Below are 27,590 nucleotides of genomic sequence, written 5' to 3' on the forward strand. Positions count from 1 at the left end.
TAGAGCTCTCTCTATGGGAAACCTTGACTTTGGGGGTTCAGTTGACATCTTTCTTTCTCCTTCAACTGACAATAATTTTACTGTTTCGCAAAGACTCATGATGACTATTCCTGGTGAACCTTTCAAGTACCTTGTTGAGCGCTTAGAACCTTGAAAAAGTATGTACTGTGAAAGGACTAACTAATTGACTTCATTTCAATAAATTTTTAGCATATTTTCTCCAATATTCAAGTCCTATATTTTCAGTGCGTGAAGAAGTTGAACTGAATGATTTTTCTTGAGAGGAATCTACATCCTTAAGTGACATTTTCCAGTGTTTTAATACACTTGAGGTTGCTTAGTCTAAATTATTTCTCCTTTGATTTAATATCATTGCTTCCTATTCTACTTAGTTGAAACAAAGAGCAACCTAGTCACTTTCACAAGGGTTTTTTTTTTGTTTTTTTTTTTGCATATTGAAAGATTTGCATTAAGTCATCTGTCAACTTATGGTCTATAGGCTAAACCCAGTTCCTTGTATTTTCAAAGCTGGAAAGAATCCTGGAATTTACAATATAGAATTGGTCAAACTTGCAACCTCTTAAAGAAGTGTGCTATTCGCCTGACAGGAAATTACACATTTCCTTCCTTCTATGTAGTACTTTTTTTAAATAAGAAAAGCCATTTCAAAAAATGAGTTAAACAAGAAAAAAAGAAAGTACTATCCAAACTAGGGGCTTCCCTGGTGGCTCAGATAGTAAAGAACCCACCTGCAATTCAGGAGACCAGGGTTTGATCCCTGGGTCGGGAAGATCCCCTGGAGGAAGACATGGCTACCTACTCCAGTATTGTTGCCTGGAGAATCCCATGGGGTCTCAAAGAGACAGACACAATTTAGCGAATAAGCATGGACTATCTGAACTATGTATTTTTTTCTTGGCATTAGCTTTAGTTTTTCTTTTTTAAAGAGAGATATATAAGCTTTGATATTTGAATAACGAGGATTGGGGAGACAGCATGGAAAACAAACATCAAGGTGTGTAAATTATTTTTAAATCTTTTCTGGCATCACTACTTAATGAACGATTATATGAAGGGGCTCAAGTAATGCATTTAGCAGAGTATGCTCCTTGAGGGCAAGATCTCATAATGATAGAGTGGTTTCTAGGGTAATTTAAGCCAATGTATTCAAGTAAGGCATTATTTTGTTTTTGACAAGTGTAGTTGATTTACAATATAGTGTTAACTTCAGATGTACAGCATAGTGATTTGGTATTTTTGCAGATTCTTTTCTATTTTAAGTTATTATAAGATAATGGCTATAAATTCCTTGTGTCCTATGGTATAGCCTTGTTGCTTACTTATGTTATATATAATAGCTTGTATCTTAATTCCAATATCCCTAATTTGTCTCCCCCCCGCCCCGCTTCCCCTTGCTAACCACTGGTTTGTTTTCTACATCTGTGAGTCTGTTTCTGTTTTGTATATACACTAATTTGTACTTTTTTTTTTTAGATTCCACATACAAGTGATATCATATAGCATTTGTCTTTTTCTGTCTGACTTATTTCACTAACCATTATATTGTCTGGGTCTATCCATATTGTTTCACATCCTAGACACTTATCAAGTATTTGTTGGATAGATGGGTGGATGCTGAGAGAAATTAGAAATAAAGATGCACACTGCAAACTGATACCTCACTGCGGTGAAAAGAGAAAAAGGCTTGCCAACTAAATCATTGCCAAAGCTTTATAACAGAAAATGACAGTAGCAAATGCCAGAACTTGCATGCCACTTACTTACCAGTCTTTAAATATCTTGAAACTCTCATCTTTCACTTTTGGACTGTAACAGGTAGAATAATTTGTTGTTGTTGTTCAGTCACGTCTGACTCTTTGCAACTTTATGGACTGCAGCACCCCAGCCTTCCCTGTCCTTCACTATTTCCAGAGTTTGCTCAAACTCCTCTCCACTGAGTCAACGATGCCATTCAATCATGTCATTCTCTGTTACCTCTTTTCCTCCTGCCCTGAATCTTTCCCAGCATCGGGGTCTTTTCCTAGAAGCCTGCTCTTCGCATCAGGGGGCCAAAGTACTAGAGCTTCAGCATCAGCCCTTCCAATGAATATTCAGGCTTGATTTCCTTTAGGGTTGACTGTTTTGATCTCCTTGCTGTCCAAGGAACTCTCAAGAGTCTTCTCCAACACCACAGTTAAAAAGAATCTTCTTTGGCGCTCAGCTTTCTTTACGGTCCAACTCTACATCCATACATGACTAGTGGAAAAACCATAGCTTTGACTATATAGACCTTTGTCAGCAAAGTGATGTCTCTGCTTTTTAATATGCTGTCTAGGTTGGTCATAACTTTCCTTCCAAGGAGTAAGCGTCTTCTAATTTCATGGCTGCAATCACCATCTGCAGTGATTTTGGAGCCCCCCAAAATAAAGTCTGACACTGTTTCCACTGTTTCCCCATCCATTTCCCATAAAGTGGTTGGACAAGATGCCATGATCTTAGTTTTCTGAATGTTGAGCTTTAAGCCAACTTTTTCACTCTCCTCTTTCACTTTCAAGAGGCTTTTTAGTTCCTCTTCACTTTCTGCCATCAGGGTGGTGTCATCTGCATATCTGAGGTTATTGGTATTACTCCCGGCAATCTTGATTCCAGCTTGTGTTTCTTCCAGCCCAGCGTTTCTCATGATGTACTCTGCATAGAAGTTAAATAAGCAGGGTGACAATATACAGGCTTGACGTACTCCCTTTCCTATTTGGAACCAGTCTGTTGTTCCATGTCCAGCTCTAACTGTTGCTTCCTGACCTGCATACAGGTTTCTCAAGAGGCAGGTCAGGTGGTCTGGTATTCCCATCTCTTTAAGAATTTTCCACAGTTTATTGTGATCCACACAGTCAAAGGCTTCGGCATCATCAATAAAGCAGAAATAGATGTTTTTCTGGAACTCTCTTGCTTTTTTGATGATCCAGTGGATGTTGGCAATTTGATCTCTGGTTCCTCTGCCTTTTCTAAAACCAGCTAGAACATCTGGAAGTTCACGGTTCACGTATTGCTGAAGCCTGGCTTGGAGAATTTTGAGCATTACTCTACTAGCGTGTGAGATGAGTACAACTGTGCGGTAGTTTGAGCATTCTTTGGCACTGCCTTTCTTTGGGATTGGAATGAAAACTTACCTTTTCCAGTCCTGTGGCCACTGCTGAGTTTTCCAAATTTGCTGGCATATTGAGTGCAGCACTTTCACAGCATCATTTTTTAGGATTTGAAACAGCTCAACTGGAATTCGATCACCTCCACCAGCTTTGTTTGTAGTGATGCTTTGTAAGGCCCACTTGACTTCACATTCCAGGATGTCTGGCTCTAGGTGAGTGATCACACTATCATGATTATCTGGGTCATGAAGATCTTTTCTGTACAGATCTTCTGTGTATTCCTGCCACCTCTTCTTAATATCTTCTGCTTCTGTAGGTCTATACCATTTTTGTCCTTTATCGAGTCCATCTTTGCATGAAATGTTCCCTTGGTATCTCTAATTTTCTTGAAGAGATCTCTAGTCTTTCCCATTCTGTTTTTTCCTCTATTTCTTTGCATTGATCTCTGAGAAATGCCGAGTCCTAATCCCCAGAACCTGTGACAATGTTACTTCCCTGGCAAAGGGGAGTTTTGGTAACAGATGGGATTAAGGTCACTAATAATTTAGCAGGCCTTAAGAAAGGGATATTATACAAGTGGGCCTAATGCAATTACAAGGGTTCTCAGAGGTGGAAGAAGAAGACAAAGGAGTGATGGAGCAACGTGACGTGTGAAACAATCAGCCATTGCTGGTTTTGGAAATGGAAGAGGGCCATGTATGAGCCCAATACAGGCAGCCTCTAAAAGCTACTGCCGCTGCTGCTGCTAAGTCACTTCAGCCATGTCCGACTCTGTGCAACCCCATAGACGGCAGCCCACCAGGCTCCCCTGTCCCTGGGATTCTCCAGGCAAGAGTACCGGAGTGGGTTGCCATTGCCTTCTCCACTCTAAAAGCTGGAAGAGGTTAAAAAACAAAAAAACTACATTCTCCCTTAGGTCTTCCGGATAGGAACACAACCCTGCCAACAGCTTAATTTGAGCCCACCAAGATTTGCTTTGGACCAATACAACTCTAAGATAATAATTTTGTGTTGTTTTAAGCCACGAAGCTTTCCATAATTTGTTGAAGTGGCAATAGGAAACCAATACACAGGTAAAAAAGCTGTGATTTGATCATAACAACATTAAATTTACCTCCCAGACTTCTTCAGCTAATTGTGTGACTCAAAGATTTTTACATATAGTTTTCTACCATTATCTGTGATTACTTTAACAAGATGGTTTTATGTATGTAATTGTCTCTCTCACTTTCCTGAAGTATTCTGCTTGTATGAAATCTTTTGAAAAAAATGTTTCTCCCTTTGTGTTTAAATTTTCACTTTTCTTATCATAAATCAAAAGAAAAACTTAAAAAGGATTCACACTGAGACAGATTTTGGTGGTTACTAAAATGAAGACCATCATGCCTGTATTTCTAGCAAATGTCAAGTTGCACACACCCAAATGAAAAAGGATTACATCTTCCATTTCAAAGTCTGTCTTGAAGACTTTGAAAGACATAGTCAAATTTGTCATGGTATTTTCCCTGGCTCAATTAAAGACACTGGCTTTAAATAATGTTCATATATCACTGTTATTGCTTGTAGAGTCTCAATTTCAAACTTCTCCTTGAGTGGAGCAATGTATTCCATCACAGCTACATCTGTGTCTTTAAGACTTAACTAGACAGCAAAGCATTATTATTAGTCTTGATCTATTCCCCTCAGCCATAAATTATGAATAGCAGTAACCTTTATATTTCCTTACCAATACAGTTTCTATTAGAGGACCCTGCATGAGTAGCCTTATCACGAGTGTTTCTTTTTACTAGTCTGGTTATAATAATGCCTGGCATTTATAAAGAACCTTTCAACTCATTGCCTCAAAACGCTTTGTGGAATTTAAATTAATTCTCACATCACCCTTAAAAGATAGGCATTGTTCTTGTTATGTAAATAACTTGACACTGAAGTTAAATAAATATCCAAGGAAAATTACTTCAAGATAACGATAGGCACTTTCAATTTTACTTCCCCTCCCCAACACATTCCCTTCATAATTTCACAAACAGTATAATAACTAATTTAGCTTTGTTCTCACTCTTTGGTTATTAAGTACTCTAAGAATTCTTAGAGTCAAACCAATTTTATTTCTGTCAATCCATACATATGATGGTGGGATAGGAAGGAGGAAGTTATGATAATGTCTACGTAGGCTTGGATTACTTCAGCTGCATCCTTAAACTGAAAACAATTATAGCTAAGTATTTGGGAACTAATTTACAGATAAGTGTTGGTATTTATATTAAAAACCAACTGCCACCCTGAAGAATGAAGGTGAATTATTATTCTTCATTTGAATAAGATGTCAAAGCAAGGGCTGATAATTACAACCTCACAATCTGCCAAGATGATAAGATTCATGAAAACCTTCCTAATTTGTCATTCTATATGTATGCAAACTAGAAAGAAGTCCTTTAAAGAATGGAAAAGAAGAAGATAGGCCAGTAGGAGGTTAAGAACTCTTGGTGAGGTTACATTTTCACTTGTTCCAAAGAACTTCATAAATTCAGAGAAATATAAGATGGAAGTGGCAAGGAATAAATGTCAAGGGAGAGAGCTTCCGTGATTTGTTCATGCCCTACTGTGTATTAAGGCAGAGCTAAAACCACAATTTACATCTTCTGGTTGCAAACTTTTCAGTCTGTGATGTTCAACAACCAATCTGAATGCTGGACCTTTGACCTAAAGACTTTATTTTTGACTCAAAATACATGTAATAAAAACTAGCAGGAGATAAAAGTACTCAGCTTTTTGGTATTGGTGCTAGAGACAATAAAATAGGATGTTCCAAAGAAGCTTTGGGGGGTTCACTGGTGGCTCAGTGGTAAAGAATCCACCTGCCAATATAGGAGACATGGGTTCAGTCCCTGGGTTGGGAAGATCACCTGGAGAAGGCAACTAACTCCAGTATTCTTGCCAGGGAAATCTGATGGACAGAAGAGCCTGGCAGGCTATAGTCCATGGGGTCGCAAAAGAGTCAGACGTGACTGAGCAACTGAACAAGAGGCTTTGGCTAGTTCCCAGATACAGTAACTAAAAGAAGAGGTTAGGAATGAATGTGAGGATGTTTCAACCTGCTTCTTCAGTGTATTATAACTAGGAGATGGGCTGAACATCCTAGAACCAATAGAATCCAAATCATATATCATTCAGTTATTGCTGTTTAGGTTTATCACTTGGTTAGGGAGTCCAGGTGTTCAAACAAAACTGACTCACTCTACTGTCTAACTATGCAAAGGAGAAATGAAACTGAAATTTCGGGAGATGGTTCATTTGTTCATTCATCCTTTCAGCAATAACTGGACATGCATTGTGTGTCAGAAATTGTTAGACAGATGCTATTGCTGAAATAATATGTCCTAGGCCTTACCTTCAATGAAAAATGGAGATATAATATTGCACAGCTCATAAACTACACATGAAGTGTTTGTTATATTATCATTTGAAGTTAGACTAAACTTAAAGCAACACTTAATAGTAATCAATAATAAGCAAACAAAGAAGAAAAATGGGACCAAAAAATATTAAATTAGTCTAAAAGAGAAAAAAAGGAGATATAAAGAACATGGAACACAGAAAAAAAACCTAAATGACATATTTAAACTTAATCATATCCATAATCATATTAAAATACATTTTAAATACTGATTGAAAGGCAGAGATGGTCAGATTGCACAAAAAATAAAGATCCAACCATATGTGGCTTTTAAATTCAAAGAAACAAACAGATTAAAGGATGTAAAAATATATAATATACTAATATTAGTTAAGAAGAAAGCTTGGATAACTAAATTAAGGAAGATTTTAAAGTGAAGTGTATTACAAGGTATTACAAGGTATAAATGAAATATAATACAAAGTTATTCCAGAGTGACAAAGTGGCCAATTAAAGAAGAGGAAATAGAAATACTAAGTATTTATGTACATAATATTTATCCTAAATATTTATGCATATAATATGTCTTCAAAATACAAGCATCAAAAAATAATAATAATAGGTCCATAATTATACTCAGGTTAATATCAATCTATCAATAATTGCTTTTCAGAAAATAGATCCCCAAATTAGTAAAGATACAGAAATTTAAACAACTTGAACTATTTGACATTTATAAAATTCTACTGAACAGAAGAATATGCAGGTTTTTTTAAAAAAAAACCTCTGAATGTGGAACATTCACAGGATAGACCATATTATAAGCTATAAAATAAGATTCAATAAATTTAAAAAGGATCCAAGTCATATAAAGTATATTCTCTAAGGCCAATAGACTTCAATTAGATATCAGTTAGAAACCTATAACATAGAGAACTCCAAAAAGCTCTCACATATGTGGAAACTAACACATTTCAAATAACCCATGGGTCAAAGGAATCAAATTAAAACAGAATATTTTGAAGAGGATGAAAATGAGAAAAAAATATTTAAAAAATATTCTGGGCTGCTACTAAACTAGTATTTAGGGAATGGGGACTTAGAGCATTAAATGTCTATATTATTGGGTTGGCCAGAAAGTTCATTTGCATCTTAAAATATGGCAGAAAAATCAAAAAGAACTTTCTGGTCAACCCAACAGAAAAAAAATTTTTCTTAACTCATTGGATTCAGCTTTAATAAAATGTATCATGAATTAAACTCAAAGTATACAGAAGAAACAATAAATATTAGAGCCAAAATAGGTTAAATAAAAAATAGCAGAAGGAATTTTATCAATTTGAGGAAGGGGATCTACCAAAAACCTACAACTAATGTTATAGTTAATGTTCAAAGATTCATTTTTTTCCCCCTAAGATCAAGAATTAGACTAGGATGTCCACTTTCACCATTTCTATTGTATTAGAGGTTCAAATAAGTACAATAAGACAACCAAAATACATAAATAAAAGCATCTAGATTGCAAAGAAGTAAAATTACCTCTATTAGTAGACAACAAAATTGTCTATGGAAAAATTATCTACCAAGATACCAGCAGAACTAGTTAAGTGAGTTTATCAAGCTTACAGGATGCAAGATCAATACAGAAAAGTCAATTACATTTCAGCATAATAACAATATCTAAATTGAAAAATTAAACCTAACAAAATAATGTCATTTAAAATAGCAACAAAAATATGAAATACTCAGTGACAGATCTGGCAAAAGAAATGCAAGAAGATCTGTACACTGAAAACTATTAAGACATCGCTATGGAGAACAAAATAAGACCTAAATAAATAGAGGGGTATACTGTGTTCCTGGGTCAGAAAACTCAACTTTGTTAATCAATTACCAAATTGATATACAGATTCAATATGATCACAGTAGAAATCACAGTGGATTTGTAGAAATCCCCCAGATGATTTTAAAATTCACAGGGCAAAACAAAGGACCTATAATAGCCAAAACATTGCAGGAGTTGGAGAGAAAAAAAGAAAGAAACAGAACTGGAGAACTATCACTACTTAATATAAAAGACTTACGATAAAGTCAAGGTAATCATGGCAGTGTGCTACTGGCATTGAGATAGGAAACTAGATAAGTGGAACGGAATACAGAGTCCAGAAGTAGACCCAAGAAACCTGTGGACAACTGATTTTCGACAAGTACTAAGAGAAGAAAGTCTTTACAATAAATGGTACTAGAACTACTTGACACTTCTACACAACTCTGATTTATTAGTCGCTCTAGAAATAAAAATTAAATAAAAAGATCAAAGAGCTAAATCTAAAAATGTGAAACTATAAAACTTCTAGAAGAAAGCATAGGAAAATTCTGACCCAGGGTCAAGCAAATGGCAACAAAAGTACAAACCATAAAAGAAAAAAAAAATGGACTTCTTCAAAATTAAGACCGTCACTCTTTGATACACACTGTTAACAAAATGAAAAGATGAGCTGAATTCTGGGAGAAAAATATTTACAAATCATAATTCTGGTAAAAGATGCACAAACAATAGATTATTATGGTCTTTCCAAACTTAAGAATAAGAAAACAAGCAACCCAACTAAAAACTGGAAAAATGTCTGAACGGATTCAAAGAATGACAAAGTAAATCATTATTACTTAAGTCATCACAAATGACACGTAAGCATGCAAAAAAGATAACATGATTAGTACTAGTTTTTACAGAAGTATAAATTAAAACCACAATATGACACTACACCTATTAGAAATAAGGATTTGGTATAGTGTATAGGTTGAATACTTATTCTATCTGGGATCAAGGTTGCTGTTGTTAGCTGTTCAGTCGTGTCCAACTCTTTGCGAGTCCATGGGCTGTGGCTCACAAGGCTCCTCTGTCCATGGAATTCTCCAGGCAAGAATATTAGAGTGGGTAGCCATTCCTTTCTCCAGAGGATCTTCCTGACTTAGGCAACAAACCTGGATCTTCTGCATTGCAGGCAGATTCTTTACCGTTTGAGCCACTGGGGAAGTCTAACTCATTAGCTAAATGAGAAACTAAACAGGTTACTGGTCAGGGATGCAGAAAGAGATCTGGAAGCCCTAATGGAGGTGATTGCTGAAGATACAGGAGTAGAAATTTTGAGGCAGAAGAGGGTCTGGACCCTAATTAAAGATATCAAAAGATAGGAGAATGAGAAAAAATGAAATGAGAATGATGTAGAAAAAACAAATAGAACCCATACAATAGAGTAGTGTGCTATTTCAAGGGGACAGAGTAGCCAAAAAACACAGCAGAAAAAATATTAAAGATTGGATTGGACAATAAAATCCATTATCAATTTAAAGGGGTGATTTTAGTTTAATAGTAAGGATGGATGAGTTAGCAATGGATTAAGGGAAGACTAAGTAGTTAAAAAAAAGAAGTTAGTGCATTTCACCCATAAAATGTTCACTGAGGAAAACCTAGGGGAAGTGATATGAAAGCTAAGGGGAAACCTGAGTAGGTTCGAGGTAGGCCTCTATTTTTCTGAGGAGACTGAAATGTCAACTATAATTACCCACATGGACCCACTGTGGAGAATGTCTATTTATAACTTGCTCTTTTAGCACAGAGAAGGAAAGAAAATCCTTTCCTCTCACTTTACAGCGAAGACGATGGCCAAGTCCTCAGAGGAGGTCTCAGGGAGACTCACTAAGGAACAAGTGATGCACATTATCAGTCTCCTTTCCAAGTCTGGCCAAGGATGATTAAGTCTTCTTTAACACTTTACAGATTGTGATTAACGAGCCAGATGTAAGCTGCAAAGAAAAATATTTAGAAAGACTTTGCACTATATATGCCTGATCTCTGGCCTATCACCTGTCTGTGCTCCCTTTCCTGTCACTAGAATGGCTTCTGCGATATGACATCAAAGTCTTGTGACAAATGGCTACAGAAAAGGTACAGGACTTGTTGTTCATGGGATTTCCCAGCAAGAATACTGGAGTGGGTTGCCATTTTCTTCTTCAGGGGATCTTGCTAACCCAGGGATCGAACTCACATCTCCTGCACTGCAGGCAGATTCTTAACTGCTGAGCCACCAAGGAAGCCCCGTACCACTTGTTAAAACAACAAAAATAAAAGTTTACTTTGTGTGGTGATGTGAGTTAGATATATGTGAAATGCAAACAAATTTCCATTCCATTTTGCAGCAAATGATATTAATTTGCTGGCTAAAATAGCTGTCATCTAGTACCAGCTATTTCAATAAAATTGGATATTAAATTTCGCTTTCAAATAGTGAAATGCCTATGATTATAATTTCATGAGCAGTTTCTCTAAAGCTGTTTTGATGCATATGTAGATGAATCAAATTTGTATAATGATGGAAAGTTTAATCCTCAAATATAAACTTTGAGTGAAGGGAAGGCCTAAAATGATTTTTAAGACTTTATAATTATTTGTGAAAACTAGGATTGTTAGTCAATAAAACATCTGTAGTCTATTCCTGATCTGTTGCTTTGTATGACTGCCTATAAACCAGGCATGTAGAGACATGATTTAAACTCTATAGGTCTTAACCAGTTCTATATATGGGGTGTAGTTAAATATCCTGATTTGGCTAAAAATATGTTAGCTCTCGAACATTTTAACATAAATGAAAAGCTTAGAATTCAGCTTGGAGAGAACTATATAAATCAGAAAAACTGAAAAGGATATACTCCAAGAAAACAAGAGGGGCAAAAAAGAAAATTAGACTGACCAATGAATTAGAGCTCCTGAAACAGTAATTATCCCCCAAGAAAACAGATGTTTGAACACACTGTATTGCCTCTATCTTAAACAGAAATTGTGCATATTCTGATAATTCTTCAGATGGATCTCCTTTGATGCAACAGAAAGCCACATAAGAAACAACTTGATGAAAAAAGCACATATATAAGCTAATTTGTACCTGCTACATTAATATGTAACAAGATGTTTTAAAGATAATAGCTCATTTTAATGGAATAATCAATTGAGCAAGGCTGATTTATCTTAATATTTTAAATGTACCTGAAAGTTCCATATAGTATTTACATTTGTAAAACATGCATAATGATTGTCACTTTGAACTGTTAGGTTATGATCATCTCCATATTAAGGAATGTTGAAATATCATTTAATCAAATAAGAAAAAAGGACATCGTTCTTGCTCCGCTGTACCATAAAGAAAATAGATTCTGATTTATATGCTTCTCTATCCTCAGGGAGGAAGAAGAACCAGTGCTCTCCTGTGTATACGATGATGGGGTACCGAGACCATGAACTCCCAGAGTTTGTACAGGTAATAGGTTCTTTTTCTAACAACTGTCGCAAAGAATGTGTTCATAGTAACACTTCTAAAACTAAAAAGTTGTCTGGGTAGAAACTTCAAAAATCCATCTTGGACTCAAGAACACCATTTGACAAGTTAAACAGTACCAAAGAAAACAATAATTCATCCTGAAAGACTCAATGGAAACTGCATTGCCCACAAATAGATGCCTTGTGGGATTATTTAGATTTTTATACGGTTATGTTATCTAAGCCTTGTTTTTCAAGTTTGGGGGCACAATAGATTATGATAAACTGTATATTTTTGGGTGCTTCACTGGTCCACTATTTACCTGCTTGGACATACCCATAATAAGAAAAATACCCTGTTCTGCTTCTAGGTAGTCCCTCAGCACCCGGTGGGGGACTGGCCACCAATTCGGATGAAAAATCTCCTTATGCCACCTAGTTTCCATAAATAGGTATTCTCATCTGTCATCTGCTAACAAAATCTACATGCCAAGCATTTGCCAAAGAACATAACATTCAACTGCCTAATGCCTATTTAAATTTCAGTATCATTTCACAAAACTATGTGGTACAATAGTTTGTGGGGTTTTTTTGGTTTGTTTTTTAATGAGCTACTAGTTCTCAACACTGGCTGCACATTAGTATCAGTGATAACTCTCTGTGCCAATGTTTGTCAACCATATATGCACATTACTAGCTCCTGAGAAGTGCTTAAATGCTCCTTTCTGGATTCATTCTAAACCAACTAAAACTGGGAGCCCAGAACTTGAATCTTTTCAAACACTCCCTGAACCACTCCGTGTGTGAACATCAAGTTGAGATGCACCATCATAAATGAAAGTAATAAAAGCAGCCAGAGAGTACCCTAATATGTTTCAAATCACTCTATAAAAATGATAGAAAATCACTATGCATGAAACGGCTTTAGCTTAAATAATATTCAGTCCTGCTTTAAGTCATGAAATTAAATTGGCCCATACTGACACCATGATTTGTAAAATAGTTACATTTCCTCATCCTATCAAACATAGTATTTAATGATTATTTTAGGAAACAGACTTTGGAGTCAGAAAGCTCAAGTTCAAATCCAGATTCTTACAATTGCTGAGTGGTCTTAACCTCTGATTATCATTCTTTAACTAAACATGGACTGTTACTCTCTTCTTCAAAGAGGATTAAATGGGATATGTGAATAGTAAGTAGTCACAGCAACCAGTAAAGCAATATAATAATAGAGAAGGAGAACTAGAAATGACAACAGTATTTGTATTTCACCTAGCTCAGTTTACAGACAAGGGGTCAGAGATCCAGAGAGTCAATGCCTCCCAGATCATGCCTAATAAAAAGTCAACCTTACTTAGTATGGCGAAATTGATCTAATAAATCCTTAAGTGAGTTGTTTGGGTGAGAACTATTATCTGATAGATCTGTTGAAGAAAATCTCTATAATGACTGGACTTACAGATATTTTCAGTGATTTTTACCATTTAGAATATAAATAAGACATTTTCCCTTTCTATTGCACTGGCTACTTTTAAATAAGGGCCTCCCAGGAGGCGCTAGTAGGAAAGAGCCTACCTGCCAATGCAGAAGAGTTAAGAGATGGAGGTTTGATCCCTGAGTCAAGAAGATTCCCTGGAAGAGGGCACAGCAACCCACTACAGTATTCTTGCCTGGAGAATCCCACGGGTAGAGGAGCCTGGTGGGCTACCGTCCATACGGTCACAAAGAGTCAGACATGATTGAAGCGACTTGGCACAATTTTAAATAAAGTAATCAGACATACATCTTTATTGAGATACATTCTAAGGACAAAAGGAACTGCAAAGAAATACTGACCATTACTTGTAAGTTTTTTGTTGGTTGTGGTACTGGTACAGTATTTCTGGAACAAATTTATATGTATTATAAAACAGAAAATATTAAATTTATATTGATGCTGCAGAGAACCTGTAAAGTCATGATTTAAAAAAATATTTATCCCTTAACCTGTTCATTTCTTGTTTCTTCCGTTGTGGTTTGATGATTTTTCTTAGTAGTATGGTTGTATTTCTTTCTTCTTAGTTTTTGTGTATCTATTGTGGGTTTTAAATTTGTGAACAACATGAGGTTCACATATTTGCTTGTTTTAAACTAGTAGTCACTTAAGTTTAAACACACTCTAAAAGAGCCACATTTTTTACTTCCTTCCTCCACATAGTGCTTTGATGTCATATTTTAATTTTCACACTTATCCCTTTACAGTTTATTATAGCTATACTTGCTTTTATAATTTTTGTCTTTTAATCTCCATACTGGCTTCATGTAAGTGGTTGAACCTCAGTCCTTACTATATATTTGCCTTTCCTAGTGGGATTTTCCTTCTCCTATTGACAGCAGAAAGTGAAGAGGAACTAAAGAGCCTCTTGATGAAAGTGCAAGAGGAGAATGAAAAAGTTGGCTTAAAACTCAACATTCAAAAGACTAAGATCATACAGCATCCAGTCCCATCACTTCGTGGCAAAGGATAGGAAAAGTGACAGACTTTACTTTCTTGGGCTTCAAAATCACTGCAGATTTTGACTGCAGCCATGAAATTAAAAGATGTTTGCTCCTTGGAAGAAAAGTTATGACCAACCTAGACAGCATATTACAAAGCAGAGACATAACTTTGCCAACAAAGATCCATCTAGTCAAAGCTATGGCTTTTCCAGTAGTCATGTGTGGATGTGAGTTGGACCATAAAGAAAGCTGAGTGCTGATGAATTGAGGCTTTTGAACTGTGGTGTTGGAGAAGACTCTTGAGAGTCCCTTGGACTCCAAGGAGATCCAATCAGTCTATCCTAAAGGAAACCAGTCCTGAATATCCATTGGAAGGACTGATGCTGAAGCTGAAATTCCAATCTTTGACCACGTGCTGTGAAGAACTGACTCATTTGAAAAGACCCTGATGCTGGGAAAGACTGAAGGCAGGAGGAGAAGGGGATGACAGAGGATGAGATGCTTAGATGGCATCACAGACTTTTGGACATGAGTTTGAGCAAGCTCTGGGAGTTGGGTGATGGACAGGGAAGCCTGGCATGCTGCAGACCATGGGGTCACAAAGAGTCAGACACAACTGAGCGACTGAACTGATAGATTCCTATCTTAAAGACCCTTTAATATTTGTTAGAATAGGTTTAGTACTAATGAACTCTCGGTTTTTGCTTGCCTGAGAAGCTCTTTATCTTTTCTATTCTAAATGATAATCTTGCTGGGAAGATATCCTAGGTTACAGGTTTTTCCCTTTCATCACTTTGAACATATCATGTCAGTCCCTTTTGGCTTGCAAAGTTTCTGTAGAGAAGATAGCCTTGTAGTGATTCCCTTGTATTTGACGGTTTTTGTCTTTCTGGATTTATAATTCTTTATCTTTTGTCATTTTAATTATGATATGTCTTGGTGTGGGTCTGTTTGAGGTCACCAAGTTTGAAATCTGCTCTGCTTTCGTATCTGGATATGTATTTCCTTCCTCAAGTTTGGAAAGTTTACAGCTACAGTTTCCTCAAATACATTTTCGAACTCCTTTTCTCCTTCCCTTTCTGGGACCTCTACACTGCAAGTATTGGCAGGCTTAATGTTATCCCAGAGATCTCAAACTGTTTTCATTTTTTGCTGTTCTGATTGGGTGATATCCATTATTCTATCTTCCAGGTGACTTATGTGTTTTTCTGTATCACTTAGTGTGCTCTTCATACTTTCATGTGTGATTGTTTTTTAACATCAGCTCTTGCATTCATTTCTGATTGTATCTTTTTTCTATTTTCTAGTTCCCTATTAACATTTTCATGGACTGTGCCTATGTTTTTCCCTAATTTAGTTAACACTTTTATTACCAGTGCTTTGAATTCTTTATCTGGCAAGGTGTTTCATTATTTGCTCAGAGGTTTTCTCTTGCTGTTTCAATGACAGCAATCCCTCTACCTCTTTTTGGTTCATTTTCTCTGCCTCTATGAATTTAGGTGAAAATTACCTATTGTGGTCTTGAAGGAGTATTCTTATGTGGCAGAGTCCCTATGCAGATGTGCCCAATGCCTTTGGCAGGAGAGCTGGATTTGATGTGAACACAAGTCACATCTCTGCTCAGGGTGTGCTGGCAGCTATGGCCTTGGTAGGAGGTGGGACTGGAGACGGCAGGGTAGAGCCAGGTGTGTGGCCACTCCTCCCCTCTGTCAGTGACCCTCGGCAGCCTACGGGAAGAGGGGTCTGATCCCAAGCAGCAGAATCCCTGAGGGTGAGCCTGAGCTGGCTCTATTCCCTTTAAAGATGGCTTTTTCCCTTTCTCTGTACTGGAAACCCATGCCCCAGAGTGGGCAGTGCTGAAGCAAATGGAACACACAGGGGGGCTCTATGCTCCCGTCTGCTTCAGACCGAGGCCCAAGCTTTCTCGGCTGTGCGGAGTGTGCACCCACAATTGTTTCCCTCACTCTGCTCAGACACAGCCTTGGGTGCAAATCCCTTTGTTGCTCACAGCTGATCACTGCCCCCAGCCTCCGCCACCCTTGTCCTGTGGTAGAGCAACACTGTGGGGAGGGGGAACCCACCTGGACTCTCAGCACGTATGGGGTGGTGAGTGGTGGTGGACTGGCTGTCCCAGAGATCTAGGCTGTTTAAGTAAATGCTCAACAATGGCCACCACCACCTCACCCAGGCCCCGCCCAGAACTTGGTAGCCTCTGCATCCCACACTTGAGTCTTCTCCCCGATCGTGGCTGCCTCAGGTCCAGTGTCCAGGACAGACCTCCCTCCACTCTGATTTGGGGGAGAAGCCAGTGCACTCCTGCTGCTCACAAGCTGAGTTTAGGGTTCCCAGAGTCTACATGTTTGTCCCAGCAGTTCTCCAGCCAGCCAAGGGGGATCACCTCCCCTGTTTAGGACCCCAGGACTAGGGTACGTAATCTGCGGCTCTCACTGCTCATTCCCTAAGGCAGTGGTCTAACTGTATTTTCGCTTTTTCCTAAGTTCCCATCCAGGGTCACAAGGCTCAACCAGATTGCTTTTCTTCTCTTTATACCTGGTACTTGTATCTTTTCTATCGCCTTGGCTGTACAGGAGTCCTTCTGCCAGGTTCCAGTTAGTTTTCAGTGAGAACTGTTAGACATGGAGGTATATTTTTGATGCGTTCAAACACATGTGAGCTCCATATTCTCTTACATCTCCACCTTGACTGATCTCCTGTGATGCACAGTGCTATGTGTTTAGGTAAATGCATACATCCATATACCCAATACACAGTATCACACATAAATACTCCTTCACCTTAAAAGATCCCTGAATACCATTTACAGACAACCACGTCCCCCCTTGGGTCAATACCTGGGTCAATTCATCTATTTCCTGTTTCTACAGTATTGCCTCTTTTAGAATAAATCATACAATATGCTGTAAGTTTAAGTTTTTTGATCTGCATCCTTGTCAGCATTTGTTATTGTCAGTTTCTTATATTACAGTTATTTAATGGTATCACCTTGTGGTATCAATCTATTTTAAGGGCTGTTTACTCATCTTTCAAACACCACACTAAATTTTAATTTAAAAACATCATTCAGCCAAGATCCCCAGATACAGAATTATATAATTTTAGACTACAGACTTCAGATGATGTAAGGCCTTTTTCTTCAAATTAAACTCTATGCTGTTTCTAAGTGTGGTGATAGTGGTTCAGTTGCTAAGCTGTGTCCAACTCTTGCAACCCCACATGTAAAAGTAGATAAATATACAGAAAACATTACCAACAGCTCTACCATGTAGACACGACCACCGTTTTCTTCTAATTGTGTGTGAGTGCACATGTGGTCATATATATGTGGTCACATGTGGTCATGTCTAAAGAATCAGTTTTTTTTTAATTAATTAATAAATATACTTTTGGCTGCACTGGGTCTTTGCTGCTGCATGCAGGCTTCTTATTGCAGCTGCTTCTCTTGTTGCAAAACATGGGCTCTAGAGCAGGCTTCAATAGTTGTGGTGCATGGGCTTAGCTGTCCATGGCATGTGGAATCCTCCTGGATCAGGGATAAAACCCATGTCCCCTGAATTGGCAGGCAGACTCTTAAACCACTGGACCACCAGGGATGTCCCAATTAATTCTATATTTAATATTCAAAGACTGAATGTTTCTTCCCTAAGATCAAGAATAAGACTAGAATGTCCACTTTCACTATATCTATTCACTGTAGTGGAGAATCTTACAGACGCAATTGTTGTTGTTAGCTGCTCAGTCATGTCTGACTCTTTGCGACCCCAGGTTCTGTAGCCTGCCAGAATCCTTTGTACATGGGATTCTCCAGGCAAGAACACTAGAGTGGATTGCCATTCCCTTCTCCAGAGGATCTTCCCAACCCACGGATCAAACCCAGGTCTCCTGCATCACAAGCAGATTCTTCACCATCTGAGTCATCAGGGAAGCCCAATAGATGCAATAAAACAGTCAAAATAAATACAAGCATCTAGATTGGCAGGTGGATTCGTAACCACTGGACCACCAGGGAAGTCCTGACCCCAAATTTAAAATTTGATTATGTTTGAGGAAAGAAAGCCAAGCGTGAAGGAAGAATGACAGTAAACAAGGTGGGTGTGATAGGAGATAAATTTAGAGAGACCTGTTCAGGTGGAGTGGAGTTCTTCAATGTTGGTTGTGTCCAATTATGAGACCTTGTTAAAAGAGACTGTGGCACCCTACCCACCAAGTTTCTGACCCAGCAGAGAGAGATTTGGCCTGAGAATCTGAATTTGCAACCATCTTCCTGGTGTTGCTGATGCTGCTGGTATAGGGTCCCACTTTGAGAACCCTTCCTGGGCATACCATACTATGATGAAGAGTCTGATTTTTTAATTCCAAATAGATGAGAAGACAATGTAAGGTTTTAAACACAGAATGATGTGCTTCTGTGTTGAATTTTACATAGATAATAGTGGCTGAGGTGTGAAAGCTGAATCAGAGGGGACAGGATGACAAATGAGGAAGCAGTAAGTGGACTACTACTACTGAGAAACTGTCTTGAATCAGGGTAGAGAAAATGTTGAAGTGTGAACCAACTCAGTATAAATTTAGGAAAAGGCTGACAGAACTTGCAAATAGACTGGATATTAGTCAAAAAAGAAAAAAAGGGCAAGCTGAGGTCACTGACTTGACAACAACCTCTATGGAAGACTAGATGGGGTTGCTAATCAAAAGTTCTTATTTCAAAAATATTTAGTGTGTGATATCCATTAATACACTAGAAATACCAAGTATGCAAGTTGGATATACAAATCTAAAGCTCCAAGGAAGACAAATAATTTAAAAATGGGAAGTCATTAACCCATGAACACATTTATAATCACGGAACCTACTGAGGTCATTAGTATAGATATATGGCTTGCAAGCAGGTCTACTCCCAGGGGACACTTGGCAATGTCTGGAGACATTTCTTATCGTCTTTAATTAAGAGGGGATGAGACTACTGGCATATATTGACTGGAGGTCAGGAATGCTACTGAATATTATAAAATGCATGGGAGCGCTCCTAACAGCAAAGAATTATCCTCCTCAGAACATCAATAGTGCTGAGGTTGAGAAACTCTTATACAGATAGAAAAATTGTCTTTCGTGTATGATGGGAACACAGGAGCACAAGGCCTTTCTCAGATATGCAAACGACTGGAAAATATACCAATCATGCACATTATTTAAAAGTTGCATCAGTTCAGTTCAGTCACTCAATCGTGTCTGATTCTTTGTGACCCTATGGACTGCAGCATGCCAGGCCTCCCTGTCCATCACCAACTCCCAGAGCTTATTCAAACTCATGTCCATCGAGTTGGTGATGCCATCCAACCATCTCATCCTCTGTCATCCCCTTCTCTTCCCACCTTCCATCTTTTCCAGCATCAAGGTCTTTTCAAATGAGTCAGTTCTTCACATCAGGTGGCCAGAGTATTGGAATTTCAGCATCTGTCCTTCCAATGAAAATTCAAGACTGATTTCTTTAGAATTGACTGGTTGGATCTCCTTGCAGTTCAAGGGACTCTCAAGAGACTTCCTGAACACCACAGTTTAAAAGCATCAATTCCTTAGTGCTCAGCTTTCTTTATAGGCCAACTCTCACATCCATACATGACTATTGGAAAAAACATAGCTTTGACCAGATGGACCTTTGTCAGCAAAGTAACGTCTCTGCTTTTTAGTATGCTATCGAGGTTGGTCATAGGTTTTCTTCCAAGGAGCAAGTGTGTTTTAATTTGATGGCTGCAGTTACCATCTGCAGTGATTTTGGAGACCAAAAAATCAAGTCTCTCACTGTTTCCATTGTTTCCACATCTATTTGCCATGAAGTGATGGGACCGGATGCCAAGATCTTAGTTTTCATAATGTTGAGTTTTAAGCCAACTTTTTCACTCTCCTCTTTCACTTTCATCAAGAGGCTCTTTAGTTCATCTTCGCTTTCTGCTATAAGGGTGGTGTGACCTGTATATCTGAGGTTACTGATATTTCACCAGGCAATCTTGATTCCAGCTTGTGTTTCTTCCAGCCCAGCGTTTCGCATGATGTACTCTGCATATGAGTTAAATAAGCAGGGTGACAATATATAGCCTTGAAGTAATCCTTTCCCAATTGGGAACCAGTCTGTTGTTACATGTCTAGTTCTAACTGTTGCTTCTTGACCTGCACACAGAATTCTCAGGAGGCAAGTCAGGTGGTCTGGTATTCCCATCTCTTTCAGAATTTTCCACAGTTTATTGTGATCCACACAGTCAAAGGCTTTGGCATAGTCAATAAAGCAGAAGTAGATGTTTTTCTTGAACTTGCTTGCCTTTTCGATGATCCAACAGATGTTGGCAATTTGATCTCTGGTTCCTTTGCTTTTTCTAAGTGCAGCTTTAACATCTGGAAGTTCACAGCTGACGTACTGTTGAAGGCTGGCTTGGAGAATTTTGAGCATTACTTTGCTAGCGTGTGAGATGAGTGCAATTGTGTGGTAGTTTAAACATTCTTTGGCATTGCCTTTCTTTGGGATATGTATATGCAATTTTATATATATATATATATATATATATATATATATATGGAGAGAGAGAGAGAGCGCTGAAGAATAAATATACCTCAAGTTACATTATAGCATTAGACTTAAATGGCTGCTGCTATTAGACAGTGAAAAACACAATAAGGAAATAAGGTAAAATGAATGTAACAATAATTTAAATGAAAAATTTGGACTCAGAAATCCATCAGATCATATGGAATCTCCAGGGTTATTCTCTTAGATTATGCCACCTGTACACCTTTGTTGAATGAATAAATGCAGAAACATACAAGCACAAGAATGAATGAACACTACGGTCTAGCTCTCTTAGGTAATTAAGAAATAGATGGAACAGGGAAACGGAAGAGGAAATATAGAATGTAAGTGCAGACTCACAATCTCTGGACTGCGAGTAGAGATTCACAAAATCTCTAGGAATGAAAAGAAACTTCAAAGGTGTAAAGTAGACAGAAAAAGAGGAAGATTTGAAATCAATAGAAATCCTAACTTTAGGGAGAAAAAATCCAATATACACACTAATCCTAGTGTCCTTCAACATGGAGCATCACAGCAGCAATCCACCATCACGAGAAATTCCTGAGAGAGATTTCTCGAGGCTTTATCCTCTGGGAAATACCTATGAAAGCAGTGCTCAGGTCTGAGTAAAATAGGGCCACATTACAGAAGATAATTTTATAGACGACTCATCGGAACACATCTACTTCAGAAACAAGGCTGCAGAAAATCTTTCACACAGAGAGGTGTGGAGAGCACAACATGTCAACGTTAGTGCTTTTACAGTCAGAAGATGCTGAGAACAGGCGAAAGACACAGGAATTAGAGGGGGCCGGGAAGATCCCCTGGAGGGGGAAATGACAACCTACTCCCGTGTCTTTGCCTGGAAAATCCCACGGACAGAGAAGTCTGGCAGGCTACACTCCATGGGGTCACAAACAGTCAGACACGACTAAAGTGACTCAGCACTCACATCCTAGGTATGAGGAGGTGACCACAGCGGGGAAAAAATAATTCTGTGTTAAAAGGCATGTGACAAAAATCTTTGCACAGAGAAAAATAGGTATGAGAGAGAAATACACTTAAGAGATACTCTGTAATCAGTCTAATCACAATATAAGGAACAGATGACTTCAAATATAAAGAGGATGCTTTTAGTCCATGGACAGAAACGTTTAAATTAGGGTTACCTTTCACCGAGAAGGATGAATCGGTCCATATCACTCCCTTGCTGGCCAGTGAAGTACGTGTGACAGGAATGACTCCGTCAGTGACTATGACCTTATGTGTTCCCCTTACACACCTAAGACCTATCACAATACAGTCTAATTACAGCAATTGTGTTTACTAAATCACAGATGTAAGCTGGGCTCACAGGAAATTACAAATAAATTACTAATGTAGTTCACACACTGCTTGCTGGTCCACTTCAACCCTAAATCAAGAGAAGTTAAAATCGTGCTGCCTGGGACACGTGGCGCTGACCATAACTCACCTTTCCCAGTTCTTTATCTTCAAGAGCCAGGACGCCAGTGCTTTCTGTGAAGAGTTTTACTTTGACCACAGGCCGTGGATGAGTAGTGGTGAAGTCTCCTTGGGTTCCCCACCTGCAGTGAAGTAACAAAGATTCTCTTTAAAATGCAGCATTAATTTTTGTCTTCCATATAGATGTGTCTCCTTAGGAGGCACATCAAGCAATACAGAATCTTTCGTGGCTCGGTGAAATTTTTATCTTCCCTTTTGTTTCTGACAGATGACACAGTCAAGAAAGAAAATAACAATAAGCTTTCCAGCTTGTAATAATTATTCAGCTGGTCAAAAAATTAGCACATTAGACTATAAAACGTAAGAATCTAGGTGAAGGTAAGCATTAAAGAATATATATGTAACTGAGTCACTATTGTACACCTGAAACGAATACAACATTATAAATCAATTATACTTCCATAAAAAAGCAAAGCATTGTAGATATAGCTATTGGTACCTATTTTATTAATTTGAATACAAATTACAATACCATTTTTACGGATGGCTGGGTAACACTGCCAGGGGTTTGAGTATAAGAGGCAGTGTCTCAGAAACCATTTGTTCATGCTGAAAATTTCACCCCATCTCTTCTTGTAAAGTCTTTACTAGACATTTTATTTATATTTTTTCAAGTGGAGGTAATTATCTTGTCATGTCCTTTATATGATTTTTTTAAAGCTCATGTCAAAAGGAAAGAAATAAGCATCATAAAAAATAAGAGTGTTTTGCCATTGATTTCCTAGTACACTCTCCAAAGAATAGAGCAAATCTGTCTATATCTGACTTTTCAAATCATCATAACAAAATAACATGTTTCCTTGGTTTACCTTTTAATTAACAGCATTATCATCATTACCACGGCAATGGCACCCTACTCCAGTACTCTTGCCTGGAAAATCCCATGGACAGAGGAGCCTGGTAGGCTGCAGTCCACGGGGTTGCTAAGAGTCGGACATGACTGAGCGACTTCACTTTCACTTTTCTCTTTCATGCACTGGAGAAGGAAATGGCAACCCACTCCAGTGTTCTTGCCTGGAGAACCTCAGGGACAGTGGAGCCTGGAAGGCTGCCGTCTATGGGGTCGCACAGAGTCGGACATGACTGAAGCGACTTAGCAGCAGCAGCAGCAGCATTACCATATACCAAGTCATTCTATTAAAAATAAATCACCAAATAAAAACACCAATTTCTTAAAAAAAAAAAAAACAAGTAGTGGCACTGTCTAAAGTTTACTTTATAAAACTTATTCAGAAAGCTTAAATACAGAAATAAAAAAAATGAGAAACATATACCAAAATTGAATTCTCACGACATCTTCTCCTATGATAGCAATTTTAATTTTTAACACAGTGATATATGTTCAGTAAAAGCAGAGGCCGTTTTAATGACTAAAGAAACTAGTATCAAGATGTTATTTTGTTCTTTTGAAATTAACATAATACTTCAGAGGGAAGGAGGAGATCCATTTAGGATGGAAAGCAACTTAGTTTCTGTCTTCGATTTCTAGAAAGGGATTAGCAAAGAATCTTTTTGCCATTTCATAGAATTGAGAAGGTCTGAGATAAAGTAGAGCTAAAACAGGAATAAAAATGAAAATAGATTCAGAATCAAAATAAGGAAGGACAGAATGATTTTCAGTTTAGAGTGAGGGATCTATCTTAAGCCTTAATACAGTCAGGCAATCTGAATGGTAACTCCAGAGTCGATTTCCATGACATACCCCTTCCTTTATCGAGTATCATGTGGTCAAATTTGGAAAACTAACTTTCTAAGTGAAGTTCACCTTTTTAAGTTCTATGTTTGTGCATCATATTGGAGAATAAAATTTGTATGACAGTAATCTTTTGAAATAATTAAAATCAGCTTCATATTATAAAATACTTATCTGTGTGTCTAACTTTTCCATGAGTACTTGAAAACTATTCTGCATTGTGGGTACAGTGTGATATATATGGATATAAGGTCAAGGTTGCTACTGTGCTATTTAAATCTATTTTATCCTTGATGAGCTTTGGTATCCCTTAAATAGTAGCATATAGGTATTCAGATCTCCTACCAAGACTGAAATTTTGACACTTCCTTTTATATTTTTGTCAACTTCCGGTGTCCTATTTGGTGATGTAAAGTGTTCAGTGAGGCATCAATGACTCAATGGACAGAAGTTTGAGCAAGCTCTGAGAGTTGGTGATGGACAGGGAAGCCTGGCATGCTGCAGTCCACGGGGTCACAAAGAGTTGGACATGACTGAGAGCCTGAACTGAACTGAAAGTCTTCAATAGTAACCATATCCTTTAAGTATGAATAGTTTATTATTTTTCAAAATGCAATGGTCATGTTACTTCTCAATCACTAGACTTGTGTAAAAATAGAGAACTAACACTATGCTAGGAATAGTGATAAGGTAAAACCAACTTAGAGAAGTCGAATAAGGAAATCAATATATTGCAAGTAGAGACAGTAATTAGAAAACAAAGAGCTAAAGTTTAATGGGAAATTACTGATAATATATAACTTGGAAGGGAATCCAGGATATCCAGTCTCAAAATCAATAATGCCAATAAAGATAGGAAATAGATGAATATCATAGGCATGGAGGCAATCCATGAGAGTACATCTCCCTACAAACAAGGTATAGGAACTCTGAGTCCAGAGTATCGAATGCTAATGGTCAACTCCTGTGAAATGAGGAAAGCTTAAATAATGCTTTCAGGAAGAGAGATGCCAAGGCACAAAGGTATCAGCAGATCCTAACTGTAACAGCCAGATGTCTAAATTTTTAGAGGCATTCAACAACAACAAAAACGTGCAGTTTTAAAAGAGTGCATAAATAAAAATACTGCGACGATAGTTCTCATAAATTTCAACATTCCAGGATATAAGCAAACTGGCACCACCTTGATAATTTCTCCACTGGAAAAAAAGTTAGAAAGTTATGTAGTTTAAAAATGCTCATGAGTTCTATAACGAGTTAATTAAAAACTACAAAGTCTCCATCCCTTTCCAACAAAAAAGGCAGCACGGAAGAAAGGAAAAAGATAACAGGCCTATTTTCAATATTCACCATGATACTTCCTTGCTTTCTACTTAATTGGCATGTTTAAACACTTTCAGGAATTAATACCAGTTATTATCTTCTTGCTATTTTCTCTGTATTATGTGATGAAAGAATACACTACCCTTGCTGTCAATTTGCTTTGACTAAAAATGCATTGCCTTTTTCTGCTTCTATGAATGTATTATTTATGAGGACTCAAACTTCCAATGTAAATATTCAAATGAATAAAATATCTACAAAGTACCTTTATGAGGACTGCAGAGTTTTGCGGCAATGAAAACTGGGCAGGTCATATACAAACTGAAATAACTGACATTATTATGTATTTGCTAATAAAGTATGCTGGAAATTTGTATCAGGAGCCAAAAAATATGTTCAGTCTATTCACCCAGTAAGGCTATTTCTAGGAATTTATCCTAAAAAATAACCATGTGTAATTAAAAAAAGTATAAGCAGGAATGTATTCTACCATAGCATTATGCATAAATAACAAAAGCAAGCAACCTAAATATCTAATATTAGGGGAAAGATTATGTAAATTATGTGACATACAATGGAAATTTTTGCTGCTACCTACGACAGTTATCAAGGTGATGTAAAACCATGCACGATGTACTAAAAAAGAGGGGACACAAAACTGAATCAGGTGTTGACGTATGGCACAAACTATCACAATACTGCAAAGTAATTATCCTACAGTTAAAATAAATCCATTTTAGAAACAGAATCAGAGCCTTTCATTCATTCAAAAAACTGAGTAACTCTTGTGTACCAGACATATTCTAGTGTCAGTAACCAAAGTCTAACCTCTTGAAAAATACATTCTAATAGAAGATGATAGACATAAATAATTTTATTATTATATTCTCTTTGTAGTATATGTCTCTTTCCACTCTTGCTCTGCATTCGTAACAGCTAGATACCTCTCACGGTCTCTTAAAGTAGCCAGAAAACTAGATTTATATTGTGATCTGAAAGAATTCTCAAAAGTTAATAGTGTATTTGTTTTAAAGTATGTTGAAAACCATAAGCAGTGAAGCAGTTATATCAAAAAGTACTCAGATCCCTTAACTCAAAATTCGTATTCATTGTGAATACATAATGCACTGTGTTACAGAAGCTAAGAACTTGAAAGCAGTCTCAATCTATAACCAGCAGTAATGAATTAAAGATATATGTAACCCCAAAATTACTTCATCCATCAACTATCTTTTCATCCTTTCATCTATCCAACTATGTGACTGGAATTGGGAAAGGTAGAGGGTATTAAAAAAAAAAAAATCTAGATGACAGATCTCGTATTAAATGAACTCAGACTAGTAGGGGAGACAAATATACAAACTCAAATGTAAATAATAAACCAAATCATATAGAACTGAACAGGGCTCTATAAAGTACACTTTTAAATTACTTCTGAGGTCAAGCACTTTCTTTTTACTGGTCACCTGCATTTCTGGCTTGCCTTTTTATTACCATTGTCTGTTTCTCTCCTAGGCTTTCTATCAATTGGCAATTTTTAAAAACTCTTTGTATAATAGACATTAACTGTTGCCATACATATGGCAAATATTTTCATACTTGGTTATTTTCTACTTAACTCATGTATGGCTTTTTAAAATGCATGGTTTAAAAATATTAGGTAGCCAATTCTGTTGATCTGATTCATAGTTTTTGACATTAACACCCTACTTAAAAATTTTCTTCTTAAAGATTATATGAAATTTAACCTATATTTCTTTCATACATTTCCACTGTTTAAATCTTCAAGTTGTCTGAAATTCAGTAGTAATATTAAAATGGCAGTTTCACTTTTCTTTTTATCCCAATCTCATTTGGTTTAGAAATCAAATATATTTATTATTATATAAGCTTGAGTTTGGTTTTAAAGTTTCTGTCCTAAAAATCTCTCTCTTGAACTGTGCTAATAAAACAACAGTTTCATTACAGCTTCACAAGATATCTGTTAGAACAAAAAGAAAATAGACATTTTCAAATTATATTTGAACTTTGAAATTGAAATTATATTTGAATCAAGAAAAAGGAAAGTCTCCATTAATTAAATCTATTCCAATATTTCTTGGTAAAGACAAATATTTTTCATCTTCCACATAGGTCTT

At 37.2% G+C, this 27,590-nt stretch overlaps 1 protein-coding gene across 19 annotated transcripts in view; it reads right to left on the minus strand.

Annotated features, from left to right (window-relative positions):
• CADPS2 (calcium dependent secretion activator 2) overlaps positions 1–27,590 on the minus strand; it is a 535,874-nt gene that overhangs the window by 237,921 nt on the left and 270,363 nt on the right. For all 19 annotated transcript variants that reach the window (XR_014066703.1, XR_014066704.1, XM_081534079.1 and 16 more), the window contains exon 7: positions 22,387–22,498. Coding sequence is in view for 17 of the 19 variants with exons in the window: in XM_081534079.1 (XP_081390205.1) it covers positions 22,387–22,498 (112 nt within the window). In the remaining 2 variants the exon portion in view is untranslated. The remainder of the gene's footprint in view (positions 1–22,386; positions 22,499–27,590) is intronic.

Source organism: Giraffa tippelskirchi, chromosome 10 (genome assembly GCF_054371585.1).
Source record: "Giraffa tippelskirchi isolate mGirTip1 chromosome 10, T2T-mGirTip1v1.2.pri, whole genome shotgun sequence".
Taxonomy (NCBI): Eukaryota; Metazoa; Chordata; class Mammalia; order Artiodactyla; family Giraffidae; genus Giraffa; species Giraffa tippelskirchi.